The sequence below is a fragment of the Penaeus monodon genome, chromosome 20 (assembly GCF_015228065.2).
Source record: "Penaeus monodon isolate SGIC_2016 chromosome 20, NSTDA_Pmon_1, whole genome shotgun sequence".
Taxonomy (NCBI): domain Eukaryota; kingdom Metazoa; phylum Arthropoda; class Malacostraca; order Decapoda; family Penaeidae; genus Penaeus; species Penaeus monodon.
Genome location: NC_051405.1, coordinates 17,416,968 through 17,418,530, shown reverse-complemented (window position 1 = coordinate 17,418,530; position 1,563 = coordinate 17,416,968). Strand labels below are relative to the sequence as shown.

At 33.3% G+C, this 1,563-nt stretch overlaps 1 protein-coding gene across 1 annotated transcript in view; it reads right to left on the bottom strand.

Moving 5' to 3' along the window:
- The window catches only part of LOC119585662 (fumarate hydratase, mitochondrial-like), a 15,606-nt gene that overhangs the window by 9,087 nt on the left and 4,956 nt on the right, over positions 1-1,563 (bottom strand). Inside the window, 1 exon segment of the mRNA XM_037934338.1 lies at positions 212-244. Within this exon segment, the coding sequence (XP_037790266.1) occupies positions 212-244 (33 nt within the window).

Sequence of the window (1,563 nt, the reverse complement as noted above, 5' to 3'; positions counted from 1 at the left end):
CATGTAAGCCATTATATCATGCAAAATATACTCCAATGAAATATCTTAAAATCCCCACATAAAAGGTCCGCAAATAAAAGCTCTCTCATTCTCCAGCCATTACTCAACATAATAGGCAAGAAACTGCATTGCAAGAGATCAAAATAAATCTGAAAGCTCCGAGACAAGGCAAGAAAAAGATGCATGGTATTTGAGAAACCTTATCTCTTACCTTCTTTATCTTCAAATTTCCTATCTTTGTCCTCTGGTGAAAAAATGCAGTAAAATGGTGGTTAATCACATGTCTAGCTTTCCAATAAAGAGGAAAGATTTTAGAAAAAATAACAACAAAGTGATGTGTAGTTTTTAAGACAAAACTCTGTTATTTTTCTTTCTTCTAAGCTCTTCTTTCCTCCTTAAGTTTCTTATTGCTTGTGAACCAAAAAACCTACATCTAAGAGCAATACCAATGGCTCTAACTCAGTGGTCTCAAACACACACTTTGTAGGTCAATATCACAACCCATGTGTCTATCAAAATATAAAATATCTAAGACTCATTGATAGATTATACAAAATCCCAGACTACATTTCAATAACATTTAAGGCAATAATAAAAAATATGTAAATCTGCAACTGCTATTCTGCATTTCTTTTATATTTTTGTCTTCTACACAAAGATAAAAAGTATTTCTTTAGTATCTTTAACTACATTGCCTTTATCTTTTGGAAGCAGTAACAACAGAGGTTGTTTTTCAGCAGTTTTGCTAATAACATTTCTTTTTATATATAGATTTTGCTAAATAACTCTAGTAACTGCAAATTATCAATACAAATTAGTTCCTCTAATTATGAAGATGTTGTCTAAGATTAACTAATTTAATCTGCAATGTGCAAAACACACTGACTCTTTAAGTAGATTGTTCCTTTCAAAGTTTTATCTATGATGAATCTAAAGATCATAAAATGTGTTGCTATTTTGCTACACATATTCAATTAATAAATTCAAAGTACTTGAAGAGAGTAAAATCAATAGTCGTGCTTTAACCTTTCAATACCAAGTGGTGTAACAATATGTTCCACAGCTCTGGTGGGTGGAACTTTGCCCACTTGAGCAGGCTATTCTATGCCTACCACTCAGGAATTAAAGAAGTGGTACCACTATGACTACTGCTAGTATTGTGTTCACCCAATGCAGACTCGCTGCCCACACTATAGTCATGGCAATTTTGTCAACAATATAACACTCCCCTTGATGCCAGGTGGAAACATTGAAAGCATCATGACATGTATAAAGGATACCCACATCTATGGGGTTAAAAGTACTACTTACATCTGCCTCTAAGGTAGTGATAATGACAAATGTGACTCACAGCTTGCAAAGGATTGAGGACCACTGGTGTCAGTTACACTAAGAATACTAAAAATACAATATCTAACAATAATCTAAAAACATTTATGATTGCTTCACAGAATGTGCTCCCTACACTGCACACTAGGAGGACAAAACTTCATAAAATAGAAAAATTAACTCTACTGGAAAATTGAGTTAACAGGGACAGATAAGCTAAACATATCTATGGAT